The sequence below is a fragment of the Heliangelus exortis genome, chromosome 7 (assembly GCF_036169615.1).
Source record: "Heliangelus exortis chromosome 7, bHelExo1.hap1, whole genome shotgun sequence".
NCBI lineage: Eukaryota > Metazoa > Chordata > Aves > Apodiformes > Trochilidae > Heliangelus > Heliangelus exortis.
Genome location: NC_092428.1, coordinates 28,127,307 through 28,148,657, shown reverse-complemented (window position 1 = coordinate 28,148,657; position 21,351 = coordinate 28,127,307). Strand labels below are relative to the sequence as shown.

Genomic DNA, 21,351 nt, shown 5'->3' with positions numbered 1-21,351 from the left:
GTGCTGGTCCTTGCAGCCTCACAACCAGGGACTGAGGAGGCAAAAAAAAAAAAAAAAAGGCCCTTGATATGTTTCTGCAGGCCTGAAGTCTGGATGAGGAAGGAGGCAGAGGGGAGGACTGGATTTCCCATGCTGCAGGACAGAGCCCGGTGCTTCCCAGCATTGTTCCCATTTCCCTGCCACCTGCCAGGCCCTCAGGGGACTTGGAGTGCTCAGGACTGCAGATCTGTCTTGGCTGAACCTCAGACTTGTGTTTAATTATGCTTTTAATTATATCCAGGCTCGGTTAGTGCTCAGTCAAGGATGCTACCTTGATTGTTGTCTTTTATGAAAAATAAAAATTAATTCAGATATCGATGCTCTTTATAAATAAATTCTTAATGTTGTATTTCTGCTCCTATTTCTTAGCAGGTGATCTGCCCAAATGCTTGTATATCACTTATCAAACACAGGGAAACAAGAGTGAGTAAATGATCAAATAGTTCTTACAATTCATTAACTTAGGGTTTGGGTTTTATACTTCAAAAAACTCCTTCTGCCTTAGTCCCTTAAAGCTGAAGTGGTTCCCTCCTGCCATGCTTTGCAGAGCAGTCGTGTTGATTTTCATATCCCAGGTTTTGCAAAGCCTGGGGTTCTTCAAAGTTTCTCTCCAGGAGTGTCAGTGGGCACAGCAAGGGGTTATGTGGCTGAAATTAAACAGTAGCAAGTGCTGTGATTTAGCTGCTTGGTTTCTTTAGGAACACTTGAGGTTTGGTTTTGCCTATTTCCTCCCTGAAGGTGCAGTGGTATCCTGGTCCTGATCTGTTCCTGCCTCATCCCACAGCATCTTCTGAGGGCAATGCTCTTGTGTGGGGTATGCAAGTTCTGAGCAAGAGGAGGCTGCAGAGAGGAGGTGTTTGGGACTATTCCCAGCCCCAGGCGTGTGCTGATGTAATGTGCGGCCTTGAGAGTGATTAATTGGCAGAAAATCTGGCAAATTATTGACGTGGTGGGGAAAAAAATTCTTACCTGCTTTTCTTGAGGCACTAGTAGAGTGAGCTTGTGCAGTGTTACAAATGGAGCTTAGTAGGTATGATTTCCACTTGCTTTCATAGTTATGAGCACAATAAACTTGGTTCAGGGGTGAAAAACGCAGACAAGTGTGTTTGCAAAAAACTGGAAAAAATAAAGGAAGCAACAGGCAGTTTAAATTTTTGTTTTAATAGCCTTGTGTCATTACATTCCCAAAACAGGACTGATGGTTTGCTCAGCTGCCCTGTACAGAACAGTTCTACTCAGTGACCTCTAGCAAGGTGTAAGGAGCTGGGGAACTCCATATGTCACAGTTCCATGGCCACAAAAAGTTGACCTGGGGAAAAAACAAACAACCCCCCCCCCCAGCTTTAATCAAGATTTATTTATCGATTTTCTCCCAAAGAAAAACGAAAGGCTGTCAGCTGTCACCTTGAGGGCTGTTAGTTTGATCCATAATCCCACTTAAGCCTTCCTAGAAGCCTGCTGTACAGAATATTAGCATCTGCATATTAACAGTAACAAGGTGAATTTCCTTCTTTTGGGGACCAGCTGTAAAATTGGAGTTTTAATGCATGAATAAGATTAATCTCTGGATTCACAAATGTAGAGCTCTAGATGAAGTCAGAAAGGTGTCTTGTTAAGCTCCTCTTTTTTTTAAGCTAGGTGCTTAACTAGATATTGTCTCAATTAAAGCTTGCAACATCTATTAAGAGCTCACACTGAAAAGAGATTTCACCAGCTTCTCTAAATAATCCATGCCAATGCCAAACTATCAGGAAGATTTTTTCCTAATATCTAACTAATATTTCTTCATCTTCTTAGGTCAACTAAACCTTGAGCTAAACACAGTTAATATATGGAGCAGTTCACAGTGACCTTTCACAGAGAGCTTACACCTTTGTCTCTAAGCTCCTCTTGAGGTTTTTCTTTATTGAGGAACACATTTCCATCAGCTGCTCTATACAGACTGAGTTTTCTAAACCTCTTTTGCCAGATTTCAGTCTGTGTTTATTGTTCCTGAAGTATACTCTCCAAACCTGACACTGCCTCTGGTCACTTTCTTATCCCAATTATTCAAACCACAGTAATGACACCCTAGATCTTCCATATAATCCTCCTGGGGATGCACCTGGGAATGAAACTTGCTTTATCTTGGTTTGTAATTGTTTTGCTGTGGCAAAACAGTGTAGATTCCAAATTATTCACTGTTGTACTCATTTCCAGACAATTATTCTCTGGTTTGTACTCTAACATTTGATTTTCTGTCCAACGTGTAACCTTGCCCTTGTCATTACTGAAATTAACATTGTTGATGGCAAACCATGTGTCCAATTTATGAAGGCCATTTTTAAATCCTGTCTCCCAGAGTTTTTGCACTTCTTTCCCATTACTTCTGACCTGTAAAGGGTTATACTTACCTCTGTCCATCTTGTCCACGAATTATATTAACTGTTTCTGCTCCTAGTCTTGCCCAGAGCAGAGTAAATATGGTTTTATTCCACAGAAATTCGATTTTTTTAACATTTCTGGGGTTAATTTCAACATCAAGGAATTTTGTATAAACTTGGTCTTGAGAGAGGACTCCACTGCAAACAGAATGAAGATAGCAGTGGTAAATTGAACAGTTCAGAGACTGCTGAACTAAATCACATTCTCTATAAGATTTGAGTTTTCCTCCTTGCTACAGTAATTTGCACTTCTGCTGAGCTGGGCCAGGACTCTGGGGTGTTATGTTCTGAACAGGGAGAGGATGAAGAACAATTCCAAGGACTTTTAAATGTACATGTGGCAGGAGACCACCAGGAGATGACACGGGGGAGGCTCCAGCACCCAAGTGTGCTGAGGTTTGCAGATATCCCTGCAGGGAGAGCTCCAGGTGAGGTCTTCAGGGAAGATTTTACAGATGAGTTGTGAGCTTCTGTGAAGTTTTGGTCATTGATCTGAACAGAGGATGGTGGAAGAATGTGTGGAAGTGCTTGTTTCAGAGCAGGTACAGAAGGGATACAATAAGAGCTAGGAATGCAGCTCACTTGCCAGACCATACAAATGTGCTTTTTATTGTAGCAGTAATGGCTTTAAATGTGTCATGGAGGGGAAGGATGTATCCACTTTTATAAATTTGCAGAGAAAGACAGAACTGCTACTGTCAAACTGTGCTCCTAATTTATTGTAAAGTCACACAACTCATGGAAAGGCAGTGACTTCCATTTCCTTTCTGCAACCATCTGCTCTCAGAGGCCTTAACTGTGGAATAGCTTTTTTAATACCTGATATATGTAGTACATCTGCAACACAGAATAAGTGTTTGCACTGCTTAAATACATGAAAATGTGTAGATTAATGTAGCATAACTAAATGCTCTAGGGAAATATTAATTTTTCTTACCTGGCAATTTCATATTCTTTTGTGTTCCCCTCTGTGTCGTAGAAAATTAGATTTATGTCCCCCTTCATATCCTTTACACCAGAAAGTTTGACAAATACTTTGTGTCTCCAAGCTACACAGAGAAAAACAAAATAAAACTCAATAGATATTTGATATGAGAAATCTAAAAATGCCAGTATACTAGAATTTAAATGCTTGTATAACTCTTTTACTCTTTTTTTCTTTTTTGTTTTTACTTTTTTTCCTAACTAGAATTCATTCCTGTTAGCACAAGAAAGACCCAGTGAGCTTGAATTTTGATAACTACTGTAGCATGTTTTTGTTAGAGAAATTAGCACTTGTTTATAAAGCAATAGAAGGAAATCACATCAAGGCAATCACTTATGAAACATAAAATCAGCTGTGGCAAACCCACACTTACAAGCAAAAGGTGGGTCTGCTGCTGTATTTAAAAAATACTTTTGATCTACCCTCTTCAGTTTTGCTGGGAATCTGTCAGCATAGTGCCCCATCATTGGACATCCCTCCTCTGGACATGGGAAGCAGTCTCCCTAGGGAAAACATCAGTTATTGAGGAGTACATTTTTCATCCTAGCTCTGACCAAATTAAGGCTCAAGATGCTCTTCTGATCATGCAGAGCAGTGGCAGTGCTATGTGTTGTCATATCTTACCACCAAAACCTTATAAACTTGTTCCAGACAATGGCTTCTGCACCCATGCATATACCAAGGGAGTGTGGAAGGAGCAGGTTTAATACCTACGTGGATCATGTCTGAAACCCCCTGTTCAAAATATTTTTCAGCTGGAGCCTGGTACAAAACCTCAGCCCATTTTACCCTCCCAGTGGAAAGGAACTTGCCTGCATCCACTTTGCAACACAGGATGGGGTGGGGAAAAAGGAGCCTCATTCCCAAGTTCATTTTTTTAAGTTCTCTAATCAATGCTCAGTGCAAATTAGAGAACAGGGTATGATTTGGGGGGCTCAAAATTTCTCTTCCAGGGAGGAATTAGTAGGGTGGGTACATCTAAGCTTCATCCATACAGCTTTACATCCATAAAGCTTCAGGGTTAGAATTGCGTGGCTTGGGTTTTTTTGTTTTTTGTGGGGTTTTTTTGGTTGTTTGTATGGGGGTTTTTTTGTTGTTGTTTGGTTGGCTGGTTGGTTGGGTTTTCCTTTTTTTCCTGTTTGGTGAAATCAGGTGTTTCAGGATTCATTTTCCAGAGTGGAATAATTGTCCCTCCCTGCACGCTTCCCCCTGCCAACCCCCACCAGGAGAGCACAGGCACCAGCAGCACCCACCTGCTCTGTGCATGGAGCCAGAGCATGCAGATGCCTGGGTTATTTTTATTTACAGCTCACCCATTGCTGGCCTGAGGTACTTACTGATTCAAAGGATTCGTACGTTTCACAGGGATATCCAAGAAACCCAGTGGGGTAAAGGATGCTTTGAAAATAAAACTCGTGGCTGCGTGAGTGATGGCATCCCCCAATGATTGGAGCATCTGTTGGAACAAAGTTTATGAGCATCCATGAAACAACCTCCTGTTCTCCTCTGCAAGACTTGTACTTGCCTCACCATGGAAACAGCCAAGGCACGGAGCAGAACAGCAGCGTGGTCCTGGAGTCATTTTGGTCTGAATTTAAACATTTCTAGTTGCAGTAGAAGCTACTGTTTTATCTGTGCTTTACCCAGAGAACTGTGTGTCAGTTACCCCAAGATTTCAAGTGAGATGCACTGGTCTGCTATGGTGTAATAGTCCCTTTTAGGAAGACAGCCATATATATACATATATATGTTTATGTATGTATATACATGAGATGTCACAGCAGGATGACCTTGCAGTTTTAAAAGACTTAATAGGGCCAAGAGAATCCACCAGCTGTCTGCCAGCCTCTCCAAAACCTGTGAAGAGAAAGAAGTCTAAGGTGGAGAGGGGAGGCTTGTACAGTCCCTGAAGACTCTGAGTACTTTTCCCTTATTTATGCCCTGTAAGTAACTGCTGCTCTTTGCAGCATCTGCAAGAAACAGTGGTGTCATGCTGCTGGTTTTGTCACAAAACTGGCCTGTCTCAGGCTGGAAAACTCCTCCTGGGGTTGCTGGACTTGCAAACTCCCCCTTCCCTGCCTTTTTTTGTTCTGCAGATCCAGTTTCAAATCACAGAAGCAAAGCTTTAGGTCTGTATTACACCTCCTTTCCCTAGAGTGCTCCCAGTAGCTGATCCAGAATTTTTTGTTTCTTATTTCCTTTTCTCACTTCTCATTAAATTTTTTTTTTTTTTTTTCTCCTCTTTTTCTCTCTAGCAGACAGTAACTATCACAGTTCACATTTCAGGATTGTCTGTAAGTACTGTGCATGTTGGGAGTGTGTGTGTTTACCTGCAAGAATAACTTCAAAATCACTTTCTTTCACCTCTAGAATTAAATCAGTGCATCCAGGCATCACAGTTCCTCCATTTGGGTAAAAGTCCAGGTGTCCACTGGTGTTATAAATTCCAAGCCCTGAGATACACACGTGGGGATGTCAGTGTCTTGGTGACATGGCCATCCCTGGAGATACTTACTTGGACATCAGCACTTACCTACAGCAGGAAAGTGAGCAGCATTACTGTGAATAACATCAACAAAGTCTGCATCTGAGGGATCCAGTCTCACCTCAGGAGGAGTTCCTTCAAAATAGGGCCCAGCAGGGTCCAAACCTAAAAAAGACCCCCACATTTATTGGCTGAGGAAGGGAAAGAATTGTTCCATCTGTTAATTTGTCTTTGCCAACTTGCAACATCAGATATTCAGTATTTCATGAGACATGCTGAATAATAATTATGTGAATTCTAAGCTAAACCGAAAAAAAAGGTGTAATAATGTAGTTATGTGAACCTTTCTGTAAAATGATTCCCACAAATGTGAAATATTTTCCAACAGGCTATATAATAGTATTGTATTGCTATGAAGGAGGCATTTTATTACCTCTGAGCTTATTACTGGCCTGTAAAATTTTACAGATAGGAAAAACTGAGGATTCTTGGTGTTGCTTTGTGTAAGGCTTGGTGTAACTCAGTGAATAAAAGTAGTGTCACAGACATATTAACTATGTTTGCCTTTCCACTGAGTCTTCCACTAAAGAGCTTTTAACCTAAGTAGAGAAAGAAAATGTAAGAATCCCCTTTCTTTCTGAGAAGCATAAAGTTTGCCTGCCTCTATGCAGGGTGTCACCAGCACTGCCAGTGATTTTATTGTCATCCACAGACTGGGGGGCTGCAAATTTTTCCTTCAGAAATGTGTTCCATCAGCTCTGTACCCTGGTGAACAGCCTACCTGTTATCCTCCTGATCCCTCGGAACCTTCTGCCAGCCTCTCCTGCAGTGTGTGCTCCCAGGCTGTGGCCAATTAAATGGGTTTTCCAAGGAGAGTACCTGAATTTTTTCTGACCATTGAGGTGGTGGGGGGAGACAAGAACACAGGCTTTAAGCAGCAAGCAAAGAGGGTGTCTCATGTTATGGGCCCTTGAGGACATCTGGTTTGACTTCCTGCATAACTAACAAGGTATGAGCTCCTTGAGTTAATTACTGTGTTTTAATTAGACTAGAACTTGATAGAAAATGATCCAAACTAGATTAGTAAATGCCTAGTGATGCCAGAGTCACTGCTGTAGTGTTGGCATGTGGTTACTGTATTCAATGACTCTTGCTGACAAATTCTGAATCTTCTTTCTCATTTGCACCAAACCTTAATTTCATAAAAATATGTTTATGTACTCTACCAAGCCCTTTTCTATCATGTCTCTTCTCTATGTGTTTGCTTAGAATATGTGACCCTATCACTCAGTAATATTTTCCCTGGCTAACTTAGTTGGGGTGACACTCATTCTCCTCCTTGCCAGCTGTCACCTGCACAACACCTGAACTGCTGAGATATATTACACATGCACTGAAGGTAGGAATAGAGATTAAACAGGGTGTGGGCTGCATGCAGGGGGCCAGGGGACACATCTAGGTATTTGCTGGTTTGTTTTTTTGTTTTTTTTAACAACTAAAACCAACAAGGATTGGTTGCTAATTCCTTAGAATTTTTTACACTAAGTTTTGTTATGTGTAAGAGCAAATCTGCAGGATAGGCCTGCCTACCTTTATTGTCAGACTGCACATTCCTCTGGATATGTTTTACTGCAGTATTTCCATTTACAACGCAGTTTAACATTTCCTGAAGTGAAACTCCAGAAGTTTGTAAATTGAGGAAAAGAAAGTTGAAAAATCATTTATGCATTTTTGTAATGGAAGATAGAGAGGCCTGGACTGCAAATAGTGCAGTAATAGAGGTATTCAATGAGGAACTGAACCCATCTTAAAATGACCTGGGATTTGTTCATTAAAGAATGCAAAGAAATAAATGCATGAGGCTAGATACAATTTTCCAGTGTAGAAGCAGCAGGTTGTACCCTGGCAGATTCTAGGGAAGTCTTTTGTGAGGTTCAGGTGCTTGCTAAGTTGGCACTTTGCCTTTTGGGCTCTGAGCTATCATGCAGCATGTTGAGATGAACACCTCCTGACCAGGACAAGGCTGTAGCCAGGCAGGGTTCTGCTTTCCAGCAGTTCTAAGTACTCATAAATCTTTCTGAAGTCAGTGAGAAATGCTGATAATCCTAAACTTTGCAACCGAGCAGCTCTGTGCTGTAAGCATTAAGGTCAGGGTTCCCTTAACAAAGGTGAAGGTTAGGACACTTTATCACATGCCTGTAGATAGCAAATATGGAATCACCTAGAGAAACATCTTCTGCTCATTTCCCTGCTGCTAAATCGAGGGGGTATTTGTAGCACACACACACACACACACACACACACACACACACACACACACACACACACACACACATATATAAATATATATATATGCATATACACAGCTCTGGCAAAAGTCACCTTAGCACTGAGCTCCCAGGTTTCACTCCTTCCCATTGAATTCTGGCCTCTCTCATCCTATGGAAATGTTGCCACCTACTGGTCCGTGACTGATCGGCACCTCTTTTCTACCACAAGAGCTTCATCTGAGGTTTTTTTTTTTTTGGCTGTGAGCAGCCCTGGCAGAGTTGATCATCAGTGTCATTGTCACTGTCATTAGCTGGGTGACAACCTCATGCCCTGCCCAGCCCTTTCCGAAGGCCTGGCTGGCCATACGGGCAAGGTTTGAAATCAAAGTAGCAGCATAACCCCACTCCATCCACTCCAGAACTGGAGGTGGCAAAGCTGTCTCTTTTTACCTGTAAAGTTTGTAGGAAATAAGCAACCTCAGCCCCGATGACACGGATGTTGTTCACTGCACTGACGTAGGTGCCTTTTGCCCCATCCTTCCAGTCCACAGCAATGCAGTTGATATTTTCCACTTCCAGTAACAGCTGATGGGGGAACACCCAGAGGAAGGTATTTAAGGCAACAAAATCAACAGAGGTTCATATTAAATCACAATCAAGTTTTAAAGGTAATGTAATTATGGAAATTCTCATTCTTTACTAAACAGGATTCTTCCCTGCAGCCCCAGCCACACTGAAACATGCATCTTCTTACAAAACAGAGTACAAGTCATTCCTCCCCCCAAAAGTATCAATTATGGAAGACCTTAATAAAAATATTTCATTTTATAAGCTCTTTTTATACATATTTGAAATATTCAGAAAAGCCACAAAGCTGTACAGTGGTTTATATTTCACTTTCTTTGGTAGTTTAAGTGAAGAGCATAGAAAGAAGACTTATTTATCAAGCACATTTAAAACTGAGAAAGTTGTGTCAGACTGGAAAGATGTGGAGTAGAGCAGAAAGTATCTATTTCAGTATCATTTTTATATTTGAAATATTCAGAAAAGCCACACAGCTGTACAGTGATTTCTATTTCACTTTCTTTGAAGGAGGTTGGTAGTTTAAGTGAAGAGCACAGGAAGAAGACTTATTTACCAAGCACATTTAAAACTGAGAAAGTTGTGTCAGAATGGAAAGATTTGGAGTAGAGCAGAAAGTATCTATTTCAGCCAAGAAAGTGTTGGCCACTTCAGTCCACATCACAGTCTTGTAGAGATCAGTGATTTTTCCACTGGAAGAATTATGTATTAAAGTCTAAAGTGGCAGTTTTCTGTGACTAAGACTTATTCAAGGTTTGAGAAAGAATAAGAAGTGGAAAAAAATTCGTTAATGAAAAACAGCTGAAGGTGAGTGCTGAAGAAAAGAGAAGCTCGAAGCAATAGTGCTTTGAATTCTGGACTCCCTCCTTTTCTGTAGACACCATAAATTTGTAGTGAAAAGAGGAAGATCAAATTGCTGTTTCTTTTCAACTGAAAAACTGTGAAATTGATATCCTAAATTAAAAGTTGTCATAGATTTATAAACAAAATTAATGCTCAGATCTGTGACTTAGCCAGGTCTTTTTCTAGCATGTCCTTTTCCTGCCAGTGTGGAAGAAGAAGAAACTAGAGCAGATTTTTAAGAACTGAATAGTGGTGAAGCAGAATGCTATTTGTAGACTGAAACTTGAGCTTTACAAGCTCAAGGACCCTTCAGTTGCTTTTAATGGAAGAAGCAGTGACTTGACATGTCTAATCCAGTGTTCTAACATTGGTGTGGAGACTGGGGATGTCTGTGTTCAATTTGTTCTTTTGATCTGATCTGTAGGGTTTGGGACTGGGAATTCCTTAGAGAAGTCCTAATGTCACAGATGACCAAGAAGCTGTGACTATGCTGCATCTTCAATAATGGGAATATTTTGGCTTATGTAATATTTGCTTCTTGGTTGGCAACTGCTGCTACCTAATGAACTGCAACATGGAAATCAGTGGCTGAATGATACTGACAGTTTGTAGTTACAATTGCTGATGGAAATCAGAGGATACTCTCTCCTACCAAGCACATTTCTACCACCCAGCCTTCTTTTCCAGTGCTGCCAAATCCATGAATGATGAAGGAGGTTTTCCTATGTGAGGAAAACCTTGAGTTTTGGATGGTTGAGAAGTTTATTGCTGAGATCACCTGCATGTAAAAAAAAAAAAAAAAAAAAATCATAAAAAGTTAGGATGTTTTAACTATTCATACTTTAAAACATTTAAAAATAGTCAGCTAGGTCATCCCATCTGTAGGATTCAAGGGACTACTGTGAGTGGGCAGAGCTTGTGATTTTTGGAACCCAAGGGACATCTGTATCTCTCCTTCCTCAGTTTCACACACACTGTGTGTTTCACCTCAGTTTTAATGGTTTAAATTTAAACCATTTAAACATGGTTTCCTAAGTTGTTGTGTCTATGTGGTTTCTGCTGCTCCTCTATCTTGCTTAAGGCAGGAAGACCTCCCTCCTTCAATTTTATGTTTCTTTTCTTTTTTCCCCTACGTGGGTGATGTTTCCATTCCTGTTTTTTCATTAACAGTTGCAGAAAGGCTGAAAGAATTTCACTCAATAGGGCTGAAGCTGATTTTCCTCTGAGAATGCTCTCTGTCTGCATTGCTTTGAGACCAATACAGGGGCTGGGATGTGGGAGCCTGGGTGTGGAACAGCTCTGCCCCAGATATATTTAAGTATAGGAAGCAGTGCAAGTTGTATTTTAACTTATTTTCTCACCAACAGAAGTACTCAAAAACTTGCTGCTGAATGTATTTTGTGTGCTCACATGTCCCCCTGTGCTCTGCAGTTCATTAAAGTTTATTCCAGATATAACTTCTCTTCCTCAGAGAGCCTGAGTTTGAGTCTCAGTGTGACAACCAGGGCAGCTGTAAGCACTGGTGTCTGCAATGACAGTGATGGCATCATAGCCAGAGGAATCCCAAACATCCCTGTACAGCTCATGGGACACCAGGTCTGGCAGCCCAAAAGGAATTTAGCAGCTTTGTAAGCTTTTGCTGAAGTGATGTGGTCCCAGCCCCTGATGTTACAGGTTCCTCTGCATTGCTCTGGTCAGCATTTCAGGGTGCAAGCAACTTGAATGGTTCTGTCTTATTTTCAGAGTGCATAGAGGCAGGTAACAATGTCAGATCACTCTGATTTCAGGGTGGGAAGTGGTTTTGGAAATGGCATAAAGTCAGTCTTCTTCAGACTTTTCAGAAGTTACAATATCTCCTGACTCAGCTCCCATTTGCTCTCCCAGCTGAAGCCTCAGGAGGTTGCTTTGTTTGAATAAGTTTTCAGCTTCCCTTAGAGACTTCCACACATGGAAAAGGGGGTCACCAACAGCCCATGTCCTTGAACAGGAAAATGTCAGGGAAGCTGTTGTGTCCAACACTTCATTCACAACTTTTAGTATTTAACCTGAAGAACATTCATTCCTGTACCTTCAGACTACCTTCTTAGCCTGACCTGTTTGCCTGTGATGACTGATACAGACTTTTTAACAAGTTAACAAACATTTTTTAGGTTTAGTCAGTTCTTGATGATAAAAATGAATGTCACCTGTGAGTTATTTCCTGTTTCTCTGGTGTAGAGATTGAAGGTGAGGTTCATATGTTCTGGAGAGTCAGGCAGACCTGTCAGAAGTCTCCCTGGTACCCCAGCCCAAGGTGGGTCATCTGTAAAACAGCCAAGCCTGTCGTAGCAAACTTCTTTACCTGGAGAACAAGAAACAGCTTGTTTATATTTCAGACTCTCTGATGCTTGATGGTGTATTTGAGACTACAATAGTCTGGAGAGTAGAAAATTAAGGATTTAATTTCATGGTTAATTTTGAAACTAAGATTCAATCCAATTTCCTTTACAGATGTTGCCTGAAGCAGGTAACACAAGGGGAGCTAAATAATTTCAGGATAATACACATGAAGACCCAGACCCTGTTTTGACATCATCTTCTTGGCTTGTAATGGATTGATTTGATTTCTTTTAAAAGTCTTCCAAGAAGGGATTGTTAGAATTGTTCCTCTGGGCTCCCTACTCCAAATCACAGTGTTCCCACTCATAGAAATGAAGGATATTTACACAGTGACCTTGCACTCTGAATGAAACCATCATTTAGTTCAATATAGTGGCTTTTTCTTGATCAAAAAGATCTCTTGTTCACTTATGTTCAGCATTTATGTTTTAGCAGTCTGTCATGCCAAGCACCCCCTTGCTGAGTGGTTCTTTGTATACAGCAGTCATGTAAAGACAGCTCCTGCACCATCTTGATAGAAGTAGGACACATGACTCAGATTTGTGTCTCTTGTATTATGAATGAAATTTAAACAGAGCAGAGCATTTTTGCACTGGATCTACTCACACTAATTGATATTTTCATCCAGTGACCCAATGATATTTCAACTTCATTGTAAAGGAAAATAGCAGTCATCATCTCCTAGATATTATTTTGTCTGAATTCACCTTCTAGTGGTAGTTTATTTATAGACATTGTGTCTCACCTGCTACTGTGCCAAGGAGATAAAAGGTAATAATCCACATTCCAACCACCTAAAGCAAATTGAATATACAGGTTAAGCATTTTATTTAGAGTGATTTTTCCTTTAAGAGTATAATGCAAAGAGAAATGCAGAGGGTCACCTCATAAACTGTTTGGTACAACTGAGGAGCCATCAGCATGAAAGAAGCTTTGCAATAAAAGACCTGAGGGTCATGGTGGGTACCAATTCACCATAAGCAAAGGCAGCTGTGAGCATCCTGGGCTCCTAGGATGGAGCATCCTAGGAGATGTGTTGACAGGAGAAGGAGGAAGGTGATGCTTTCCCTCCCCTCAGTTTTGCTGTTTGTTGCATTTCTTGCAGAGCCAATACTACATGCAGGTTGCTGAGGGAGTGAATCAGATCACAAGGTCCTAATTTTTTTCCCAGGTGTGAAGAGAGAGGTGAGAGGTGTGGTGGAATGAAGACAGTGTTCCCTGTAACTTGGTAAAGTCTGGATGCTTGGCAGCTTCAGCCCCTCACTACAAGAAAGACACTGAGGTGCTGGAGTGTGCCCAAAGAAAGGCATCAAAGCTGCTGTAGGGCCTAAAGCAAAAAAAGGAGAAGCTGAGGGAACTGGGGGGTTTCAGCCTGGAGAAGAGGAGGCTGAGACAAGACCTTATTGCTCTCTACCACTACCTGAAAGGAAGATGCAATGAGGGGGGGTGTTGGCAGTTTCTCCCAAATAAAAAGCTATAGAACAGGAGGAAATGGCCTCAAGTTGTGCCAGGGGAGGTTTAGATTGGATATTAGGAAAAGTTTCTTCACTGAAAGGGCTGTCAGGCACTGGAAGAGGCTGCCCAGGGCAGAGGTTGGATCACCATCTCTGGAGCTGTTTAAAAGACATGGAGGCGTGGTGTGGAGGGACATGGTTTGGTGGCCTTGGCAGTGCTGGGATAATGGTTGGACTTGATGACCTTAAAGGTCTTTTCCAAATGAAATGATTCTATGATGTGATTCTACAGATTGTTTCTGCTGGTTTTTCCTAGGGCCCTTTGTGTTTCAGCACTTTCGTATCTCAGATTCCTTTCCTGCTTCTCCATGGCCAGGGATTCCACGTATTTCACCATTCTCCTCACCTCTCATTTGCCTCATACACTGTTGTCCATTCCCCCTTCTAGGTGTTTCTTATGGCTCCTGCTTCCCATTTTCCACATACTGAATTTCTTGTAAAGCAGAAATTTTGACCTGTCACCCCAGGCCACTGCAATAGCTTGAGAAGTAATTAAGAAAAAATGGTAAATTTAGCAAGTATAATCTTGCTATGTGGGAAACTGTCTCCAAGGAGTATTTTTAGAGATTTGGCAATGTAAGAAAGCTGGAAAACCCCCACTCCTGAGGTCACTGACACTACCAAATGTTCTCAGAAATGAAATAGAAGCAATAGGTAACTTCACAGCATTTGTCCTTGGAGCTTGTGCGTCAGATACCAGACAGGAGACATGGGGTCCACCTCTCTGATTTTTTGGTGAAAGTTGGATTAGTTGTCTGTTTCCTATCCAAGCCAAATTAGGGTTAGATTCTAGAATGGGTCTTTGAGCACTCTTTAATCAACTCTGAAGTCCCTGTGTGGTAATAGCTTGTTGTTAATGTGGTTGGCTAGAGGAGCAAGGCTGAGTATCTGAGCAGTGAGCTGGAGGTGCCAGCTGCAGAGTGAAAGGAATGCAAAATTTCTTTGGAAATACAATTCTATTTCCAGTTTTAATATATCCACTGGTGAAGTCAATAGAGAAGAAAACTATCTGCTCAGGGACAGAAGATTCCTGGCAGTCAGTAGAAGGGATTTGTTTATTTTGCATGGGGAGGTCTCATACTCAGGAGATGGACAGTCCATGAAGGGAACACCACAGCAGGAAGGGGAATATCATGTCATTGCAGACCCAAAATCAAAAAGGCAGCTAATGAATAATAAGTTTAGAAAATGTGGGAGCTTTGCCAAATACAAGTGATCAGTAATTTTCTTTCAGAGTTTCTTGCTTTTAAGGCAGAAAATAGAAATTACAATGTAGTTAGGTAAGAAATGGAAGATGCAAGTTTCTTTCTTTGGGTGTGTTTTGGTTTTGGGGTTTTGTTTTTGAGTGTGGGATGTTCATTCATTCTGTTTTTAAGAGAGGTGTAGCTTGGGTAGGAGGCAGTTACTTATTGGGCAGGTTTTTGTATTGGTCTAACTTAATGTCAGAAAGACTGCAAAGTGGTTAAGAAATTATGTCTTTGTCAAAAGACTTGAAGCAGCATACACTTTGATGGGGAAAAAATTCTTTCACTGGGCATTTAAGAGGCCTTGTGCTGAACAAGAGGAACAGGAATGACTTGTTAGTGACTGTGAATTCAGCCCAGCCAGTATTGCTTCTGAATGCTGAGCTCAATTCTTACACTCAATGGACAGAGGACATGAACTTTTGATGCAAAACCAGCACTACACATTTCCAAATTGCTATTCAGCTCAGGAAATAAATGTGGAAATATTCATAGAAAATAAAAACCCGCACTGTAGCAGTGATTGCCTTTCACTGAAGGCCTCAAGTCACCTTCTGGCCACTGTTGCTCAGCCTGTGAGTCATGGGCCACCAGGGGATGGTTTGTGAGATATGAGAAAGTCAGCACAATGACTGTCACCAGAGTGTGTTAAAGTGCCACAGGTACCCACTCACCTTCCTTAGGACATCAGCAGGAACACACAGAGAGGTAGAGTCTATTTAACAGAAGAAAGCCCAAACCTCAGAGCTGTTAATTAGCAGCATTATTAACTTAATAATCTAACTGCAGTGGATAGATTTTTCTTTTGTTTTTTAAACTCAAACAAGTTATATGATTTATCTAATTGCTAAGAATTTTACTCACCATTCTCTTATCACCCTTCATGTCTCATTCCTTGGTGAGCAGTAACAGAATATAAAGTAAGTACTGTTCTCTTTAGTCAAGATTGGGTAGCTTTGCTCTGAAAAAACAATAATAAAGAAGAGATTAAAAACCTACAGGTCAACTTGATGAAGTGAAAGGAACTAGAAGAATACCAGAAGATGGGAAGGGGGAATATTGGTAACTGGTAATAGCTGGAAGTCAGGCAGATTTCATAAGGAAAACAGCAGTGCCAACGAGTACATTTATGGCCAGTAGAATTAAGACATCAGTTAAGAAGGGATATTACATACATTGTAGAATCAAAAAGCTGTGATGGTTATGGTCCATTGCCAGATAAAATGGACCAAAAGGTGATGATGCAGCTCAAGTGAAATTTGTACACTTTGTCTCTTTGCCAGAACCAGCTGATGATGTTCACACCAAAAAAGAAGTGTTCATGGTGATACTCTGTTCAGTCAGTATTTCTAGCTCTGCTGTAGAACAGCAGAGCTGGACCTGTATATTATTAAATCATTGGACTTTGGTAACTCCTAGCTTATATCCTTAAAAAATATATAAAAAGCTCTCAAAAATGTATTGAAATATTCTTTTATTGATTAGTAAGAAAATTCCAGATGTGTAGGTTGAAGAAAACAATATGCTACCAGGTAAAAAAAAATTAGAACGAATCACTTGAAGAATCTGACATTGAGGAATGTCAGACCAGAAGAGTTCCAGTCCAATATCAGCCTCATGAAGAATAAGAGAACTCTCCACATGATTCTCAGCATAGAAAGAAAAATTGTGAAAAAGTGTTAAAAGATTAAGTTGTGCAATTGAATTCAGTTACATGACTTGACAAATGAACCTGATGCTCTTATGAGATCAACGGTACAAGTCTCCTGATACTTGGATTTTAATAAGATCAGCTCTGCTACTTGATATTTTGATTAAGACATTAAAATTATATATGTGCACTGCTACAGCAGCTAAGTAGATTAAAAATTAAACACGTGGATTAAGTAGATTTAAAATTGAGTAATTATTGTATCTCAGACTAGAATGGCACAGAACTAGAAGGCAGCTCCTGGGTTTACAAATGGAGTTTTTGCTGCTGTGCACCATCACATCACATTGTGATCAAGCTGTGATCATGGCTTGGCAGCTGTGGGTTTTGACCCAATGGTTCCTCACTGCTCATGATGGATCATCACTGGTTAGGGTTTTAGAGCAGTCAGTTCCTGGCATTTTCACTGTATGCCAGGTTTTAACACTGGTATGGCTGGGCATGAGCTCATACTGAAAAGATACTGACATCTAGACTGAGGGGTTAATACATGAAAAGTACAGGTTACCAATGTTGTTTTTTGTTTTTCTTTTTTTTTTTTTTTAATTTTCTTTTAATTTTAATTTAATTTTTAATTTTGGGAAACTAAATGCTGTCACACTACATATCATAGTCACAAAATGGAGGTAAAAATCTGAGTAAACAACTGAAAAGGCCTTTGAAGGCTTGCTGATGTATTCCTAGTGACTTTTGAAGCGCCAAGGTACTTGTTAGTCTTTTTTCCACAAAAAAAAAAAAAAAAAATTAAAAGAATAGTATTTTCAGTGTGTCTATTGTATTCAATATATAGATGAGGGTATTATTTATATCATACAGAGGTTTCACTTGTCCTGCATGCAGAGTTCAAGAGGGATTTTGAGAAAATATTAGCAGTGCTTCTTGAACCATCATGAGAATGGAAAAGAAGGGATGCAGAGCAAGGAGTGAAGAAAGGACTTTTTTAGCCTAGGATTTTGAAATGTAAGTGTTCCCCAGAGATATAACCTGAGACCAGAAGAAGAGGTACCTTAGCAAAGTAGTAGTGAACTAGAACAAGAACTAGCCATGGAGAAAATGAAGTCTAGTATGTTATCCTGAAACAACCAGCTGGAGTCACAGAGCAAAGAACCCAGGTGCTTCTAAGATGCATTTATATCACATTTTGATGTGACAGTGAGAAGTTGCCTGGACAGGGGTCGATGACTTAAGTAGTGCCTTCCACTTTTTTCCTGTGTTTCAAAGAAGCCAAATGGAAGTTAAAGGGTCACTTCAGCAGTTTATGCTGAGGTGAGGGACAGCTTTGTTAGTATAACTATGCTCAAAACAAGCAGTTTTCAGGCCTGCTTTTCCCCTTGCTATACTGAAGTTTAAGTTCTTCACCTCCTTTCAGGTCTTTTTATTTTTTTTCTCATTTATGTTTTTTTTTCCATCTTTACTTTACCACTCTGACCATACTTCCTATAATTCCTGCACTGGCACTGTCCTTAAAGAGAAAATATTTTTGTCAGTTCTGTGTTTCCAATATTTTTTTTTAAGCTTTCATATTTTTCAGTAGTTTGGCAAAGTGCTCAGTTAACAGTGTAAAGGCAACACAAAGGAGAAGAAGCCATCCAGAGTTTTGCATATAGATGTTACATGTTAAATTTCCTGTTTTTTCAGTAAATTGTTGCATGGCTTTGAGCCCGAGGCATTTAGAAAACTCTAGCTAATTGCATACCTTAAAAAATTTAACATTACTAAAAATGGTAAAAAACTAAAGAAAAAATATTACAGTAGTATCTTAAGGCCTCAGGAAGGGGATCACAGACATATTTATTGTTAAACACATAGCTGAAAGGAAAGTAGAATTTTTTGTTTCTTTAATTTGAATGGAATTTTGTAGAGGTTCTTTACTAGTATGCAAAGAATTCCATCTTTTCCAGGTACAGTTTCCCATTCAGTAACTCAGACACAACATTTGTCTAAATTATCAAACATAGAAACAGCACAGTACTGTACAAAGGGCTGGTAATTCCAGTAGCAGAGTAAATGGCATAATTGATAACTGACTTAATTTAATCTCCATCCCCTCCCCACTAATAACCCATAATAGGGTCCTGATTCTGGATGAAGGCTCTATGGCAACTACTTCAATACAAATGACAAGGAAGTTTCAGAACATCTTGGCTTGAGCCTCTCACCTTTTCTGCTGTTGTCACCCCACCAGCTGTTAGGTACAGTGAAGTTCTTCAGGAGGAAACTAATCTCTGCTCAACAGCTCTGAAATCCACAAATTTAACATTAGAGAAATCAAGTTAGGAGTGAAGCAAAGATGTCTAGAATCCTGTGTAGATTTCCTTCTCCAAATCACCCAATATGAAGTTACAACCAGAGCAGGGCAGGGATTACTTATGTTGTCTGGTCTGGGTAATAGAGTTTTCTGAATATCTACTGACCTCTTAAACTGAATCTGAGACAGTGGATTAGGGCATTAACCTGAAATAATGACTCAGAATAGTGATGCAAATTCTTTCTTGAGGCGTTTAATGTGGGAAGTGTTCCAATGAAAGGTTAGTAAGTATGCAAAGCTCATATATATATATATTTATTTATATTTATATATATTTGTTCATCACTGGAGAATGCAATAAGATTTGGGCTTCTAAGGTGTTAAGGTCAGCTTCTTAAAAGAAATTGAAGGAAAATACTAAAGAAAACCTATGACATATAAAGTCCTTGGCTTCCCACTTTGGGCTTCTTTGCATTATCTTCTCTGATATCCTAAATAATAGGGTGCTCACATTGACCCTATGCTGCTATTCATACATTTAAGTTTACAGAGACAATTATGGTCATTTAATCTGTCCACAAACATCATAAAGAACCCAATAAACATGATGTAGTTTGGGGAGGAGGCTGTGCCAATTCCTTGCCAACTAGGGAGCCTTCAGCTGCCCTGCAGTCACCCTCTGGCCCCTTCTCTGTCTTTCCAGGACCTTCACTTTTCTGCATGTTTAAGCTACTGTTAAATTTAGACAATTCTAAGACTATCACTATTTGTCTTTTGCCATTTTTGAAGTGCAAAACAGCCCTTGCTGATGACCATCTCCAGGTTTGCTTTCTACAGCCGGCTACCAAACAATGTCTTTTTTTGCCACTTTCTTTCACACAGCAGCTCTAGAACTCTTCTCTGTTCCCATTCTCCCTTTAAATTTGCAGTGTTTCTAACAATTATTTAGCCTAACTTATCCTCCTTGTTTTTCATGTCAGCTGTTGTGTTTTTCCCTTAAAAAAAAAAGAAAAAAAAAAAAAGGAAGTCCAGATTCCATGTGCAAAAACAGTCATTTTTTTTTCTCCCTTTAAAAACGCAGAGGCAAATTAAATCTTAAAATTACCTTAGCCCCACTGAACCCACCCTGTCTCCCTAGCTGCATAACATTATCAGAGCCTAGAACTTTTCATCTCCTACTGGGATTTCCTGCTATTGAGAAGTTATCAACCTCAGAGCTGCTGCCAAGGTGTCCCCAGGATCACTCTGCCTGCTGCTGTTTGCTGCTTTTCACCTCTTGACTCCAACTGTTCCCTCCAGCCCTGTTTCAAGCAGGGCTCCTCACCACTCCTCTAACCCCAACCAGCACTTAGTAAGGACACTTTGCCCAAAAACCCTACCAAGTTTTCAGCCACTTACCACTCTGAGTGCAGATGGGGTTGCTGCTTTGCAAGCTCTGTTGAGCTCCTGTGTAATCCTGGTTGCTACTGGCTCTTTTCACTTGGAATCTGTCCCATGGTGATGGGTGGGGACCTGCCCACACAGTGTCTAATTATAGGTTTTGAGTGGGTGAGGGAGAACCTTTGGAGGAATGATACCCTTCTTGCTGGATGTAACAGATGTTGCCTTGTCTCTCCTCAAATCTAATTTATTAAAGTTCTCACCTCTCACACTTTTGTCACGGGTTTGAAGAGAAGCAACACAAGGCCATTTTAGCCCTCTGAGGGGTTGCTGTATGTAAAATTCATGTCATGAAATGCTTACCTGAGTAGCTGGTTATCTTCAGGTGCTGGGACAGGGATGGGCTGAGCCTCTTCTGTGGGGAAATTCAGAACAGGAGCTTAATTTCCATACTCTGTGTCACTCGCTGGAAATCACCAGTTATCTGTTTGTTATCTGTCCGATATACCTGCCCTGTGAAGCAAATCCTTGTATGTTTTCATATAATCAAGCCTATTTATATTTTTAACAGAGAGCAAGCTAACTTCTTTTAAAATTGGGGAGGGTAAGACAAAAATGTGTTACAACTTGGGGTCAGTGTAAGTAACCAATACTTATTAGCTTTTCTAGTGGGTTTACCCAACCTCTGGGTACTCACAACCAATTTGACTGATTTGTGTCCTCTCAGGCCCTTGGGATCCACAGATGAGGTGTCTGTACCAAGCCTTTCTCATCAGCTGGGGTGCTCTGAGTATAATTGGCACCTACTGGCAATATTGTGATCCACTTAGCCCAGAAAAATTACACTTTCCTTAAAAATTGTGTCAGGAATAGAAAGATAAGGTGATGATAATTTTGTCATTCATCTTTTTCTCTGCAATGGCTTTGTGACTTTTCCATCATGTAAGTCCCAGGTTCTCTCCTGTGCTCTGAAGGTTGTGTCACAGCCATGTCACAGCCCAGGTCCTTCAGTTCCTGGTAAAGACCTCAAGTGACTACACTGCTATCTACAGGATGAGTGCTGCAATAATCACATGTTCAGGGAACTGTATAAGAGCAGCTTTCCTCCTGATACAAGGAGTGATTCAAGTGCCTAAGGGCAGGAAGTAACTTGGGTTGAATCCATGGTTCATGTCAGTTTGTGGTCTTGAGAGCTGTGCATTGTCTGAGGGAAGATGCAGCTTCAGAAATAACAGAGAAAAGATGGTT

The 21,351-nt window shown here is 40.5% G+C and overlaps 1 protein-coding gene across 4 annotated transcripts; it reads right to left on the bottom strand.

The window, feature by feature from the left end:
• Nucleotides 1-77: 77 nt before the first annotated feature.
• LOC139798594 (pancreatic lipase-related protein 2-like) lies at nucleotides 78-20,194 on the bottom strand. 4 transcript variants are annotated; one of them, XM_071749497.1, is made up of 15 exons: nucleotides 20,122-20,194; nucleotides 18,635-18,713; nucleotides 15,629-15,725; nucleotides 12,752-12,800; nucleotides 11,814-11,968; nucleotides 10,280-10,405; nucleotides 8,653-8,787; nucleotides 6,714-6,822; nucleotides 5,981-6,097; nucleotides 5,778-5,900; nucleotides 4,785-4,903; nucleotides 3,821-3,950; nucleotides 3,400-3,511; nucleotides 2,433-2,600; nucleotides 78-1,155 (listed from the first exon to the last, which is right to left on the bottom strand). In XM_071749497.1, exons 3-15 carry the CDS (start codon nucleotides 15,647-15,649, stop codon nucleotides 1,095-1,097), a joined length of 1,425 nt encoding a protein of 474 aa, XP_071605598.1. In that variant the 5' UTR covers nucleotides 15,650-15,725; nucleotides 18,635-18,713; nucleotides 20,122-20,194; the 3' UTR covers nucleotides 78-1,094. The 4 variants fall into 4 exon arrangements, with proteins under 4 accessions (XP_071605598.1, XP_071605595.1, XP_071605597.1 ...); XM_071749494.1 differs by lacking the exon at nucleotides 78-1,155 and adding an exon at nucleotides 1,180-1,348; XM_071749496.1 differs by lacking the exon at nucleotides 78-1,155 and adding an exon at nucleotides 1,180-1,348 and having other exon boundaries at nucleotides 18,653-18,713.
• Between the last annotated feature and the right edge of the window lie 1,157 nt (nucleotides 20,195-21,351).